The 2,974-nt window shown below is 41.9% G+C and overlaps 1 protein-coding gene across 1 annotated transcript; it reads right to left on the reverse strand.

Annotated features, from left to right (window-relative positions):
- Positions 1-718: 718 nt before the first annotated feature.
- LOC124694263 (GPI-anchored protein LLG1-like) lies at positions 719-1,236 on the reverse strand. Its single transcript, XM_047227270.1, has 2 exons — positions 1,173-1,236; positions 719-1,080 (listed from the first exon to the last, which is right to left on the reverse strand). Exons 1-2 carry the CDS (start codon positions 1,234-1,236, stop codon positions 719-721), a joined length of 426 nt encoding a protein of 141 aa, XP_047083226.1.
- Positions 1,237-2,974: the final 1,738 nt, after the last annotated feature.

Raw genomic sequence — 2,974 nt, forward strand, 5'->3', positions numbered from 1 at the left:
ATTGTTCTACAGCGGTGTTTTTGAAATGCTAGTATGCTACAATACTATTCTGGCCCACTGCAAAAAAATTGTGGGAGCAATACTATAGTAGTATAAATTTTTTATACGAGGTCTATGACGATATTTCTGACAAGGTCAGCTTTGCTACGATTTTTCTGTGTTTTTTGCTATGGTGGTGCAAAAATTGTTGCTGCCACGAAGTATCTGGCGATGTGAATAGGTTTTGCAATAAAAAACACACTTGTTTTTCTCTGGCGATGTATCCGATGAGGTCGGTTTGTGCTACAATAGGACCAAGTTTTTACTACGGGCTCTCGTGCGAGATTTTTTGGCGAGGCCCATGTTTTTAAGTTGTTTCATGGATGAACCCTTTTTTGCAGCAATCATGATTTGTTTTTCTACATTTCGTGATTTATAGTAGCAAATGCAGGAGAGGAAGGTAAACGACTTAATCGAACAGCTGAAATTCCTTCGACCCAACGGCTTGCGACTCGGTAGATCCGGATTTGATCCCGGGGATGCACCCGTTAAACTAAACCCAGAATGCAGAGTAACAAAGAATAAACAAAGTAGTTACCACTAAGATTAGGTCAACGGGATTGCTTAAAGTGCACGGATCTGTAAAAGTACACATTCATAAATGTCTGACATCTTTAGGACTTGTGTAACATATTCCACGACCCATGACGAGGCCATGCCAGGACTATGGCGGCCTAAGCTACAGGGTGCCCTGATCATCGGGGCACTTGAGCCCCTTCGGCCCTTCCTTGCAGTTCTCATAGAAGACGCCCGGCGGGTAGCCTCCATGGAGACGGATGTAACGGAACAGGGTAATGGCGCAGTCGTTGCCGTTGACGTCGTTGATGTAGTCAGTGTACGGGCACGCCAGGTCCTTGAACGCCGTGCAGCACGGCAGCGGGTCGAATGGAGGCCACCGGCACCGGCTGGTCAGCACCGTATAGTTGGCCGCCGCCAGGTTCACCGGGCACGCTTTCCTGCCGTCCTGCAGCAGCGTCCGGCTCCGGCCGGTGGCGGCGGGAATGTCGTGCGCTAGGAGGACCGCTACATCTGCACCAACGCCTATGTAGAAATGTACTTTCAGTTAAATCAGGCGAGAATCTACTTTAGATATCAGCTAGATGTAATGGGCTTAGTAATCGATGGCGACGTACTTGAGATGAACACGGTTGTGGCTGCGGCGAGCACGGCCGCACAGAGGCAGAGCAGGAAGCGCATTTCCCTGAATCTTGTGAAACTGCAATCCCCGGACGGCTGGACAAGATCGATCTAGTGGAAGAAATAGGCCAACAGAACGTTAAATATAGGTGCGTGCGTTACCTCGTTTAAATACTTTGTAACAAAAAGAAAAGGTTATACTCTGGGTTGGATTAAACTGAATCGAGACTATGTGAGTTATTCAATAAACGCGGAGCTGCCGGTAACTCAACAACTCATATAATTAAAGCAGTTTTAATTTGAATGTTACACTATAGAAAACGCATAAGATGCCGACGGCTAGAGCCGTCGGCACAGGGCCTGTTTCTGCCATGCCAGCAGACAAGCTGTCGGCACAAACCATGTGCCGATGGCAACCATCAGTAAAGGACTGTTGGCACAGCCTTTCCGCTGTGACGGTGAGGTAACAATGCGGGGCCTCTGTCGTCGGCATAGCTATTTTTTATTTTACCACATTAATCATAGAAAAATCATAACTAAATCATTCTAATTCTAAAAAATATTATAATATATCAAAATTTTCAGTAAAATAAGATCTATCTTGGAAAAATATCAAACTTGAACCATTGCAAATATCTCAAAAACCTTATTAAAAATGAGCTATCATGTGCGATGTTTCATGGCTTTCACGCCGAACGACCAATGCTATGGCTAGAAGCATCGCACATTTTGTGATAATGTGCCCATATTGTGTACACATGTGCATCTTGGGATGACGAACAATGTTGCTAGAGGAAGCTTTCCTTTTCGCCGCACCAAAATGCTATTTTCCATTTCAAAAATCGCAAAAACGCGGTGTTTTGTGAAGCAACCACCAAATGAAAGTATCACAATGGTACCACTCCATTTTTCAAAAATAATAGACCAACTTACATACATACTTTCCTAACCGCGGTATCTGAAATATTTCCGTCCACACCTCGTGAGAAAGACAAATTCCTACCAAGTCAGCAGGAAGTCATCCAGATTTGAACTACATGTACATGATCTAATGCTCATATTTTTTAAAAAAAATCATTTTTACATTCACCATATTCTATTTCATCACAGATCTACTGCAAGTATAGCGAGGCTCATCCCCAAGCTAAGAATCTTCATACCCACCGTTTTGACCATAGTTTGAAACGGGCATTAGAAATTAAAAATCGATCAAACAATGAAAAACCTTCGCGTGGTGTCATAGTTGAAAGGAAAAATATCAAAACTGTAATATTGCAAATATCTCAAAAAAACTTCTCAGAAATGAGCTATCATGTTTGATGTTTCATGGCTTTCAGGTCAAACAACCAATGTTATCGCTAAATTCGTGGCATAGTTTGTGATAATGTACCTATATTATGCACACATGTGCATCTTGGGATGTTGAACAATGTTACAAGAAGAAGAATTCCATTTTCTGAGTCCCAACTATGGGGTGTTTTGTGAAGCAACCACCCCCAAATCAAAGTTTCACAATGGTACGACCCAATTTTTTAAAAATAATAGACCACCTTACATGCACAATTTCCCAACCGGGGTATCTTAAACATTTTCGTCGACCCCTCGTAAAAAAGACAAATTCCTACCAAATCGGTAGAAAGTCGGTCATGTTTAAACTATAGGTACATGATCTAATGCTTATGATTTTTTGAAAAAATAATTTTTAGGTTAAAATATGATATAGATGTCATATTTGGATTCCTCTCATTTTTCTGATCGATTTAGACATATTATTTGTCAAATTCTGATTTACATATGT

The sequence above is a fragment of the Lolium rigidum genome, chromosome 3 (assembly GCF_022539505.1).
Source record: "Lolium rigidum isolate FL_2022 chromosome 3, APGP_CSIRO_Lrig_0.1, whole genome shotgun sequence".
In the NCBI taxonomy this organism is placed as follows: Eukaryota; Viridiplantae; Streptophyta; class Magnoliopsida; order Poales; family Poaceae; genus Lolium; species Lolium rigidum.

Excerpts from the sequence above, each read along its gene's own strand:
- LOC124694263 (XM_047227270.1), bottom strand. The coding sequence starts at position 1,236 with ATGCGCTTCCTGCTCTGCCTCTGTGCGGCCGTGCTCGCCGCAGCCACA. Across the intron at positions 1,081-1,172 it reads CACAACCGTGTTCATCTCAA|GCGTTGGTGCAGATGTAGCG; the intron begins GTACGTCGCCAT and ends ATTTCTACATAG.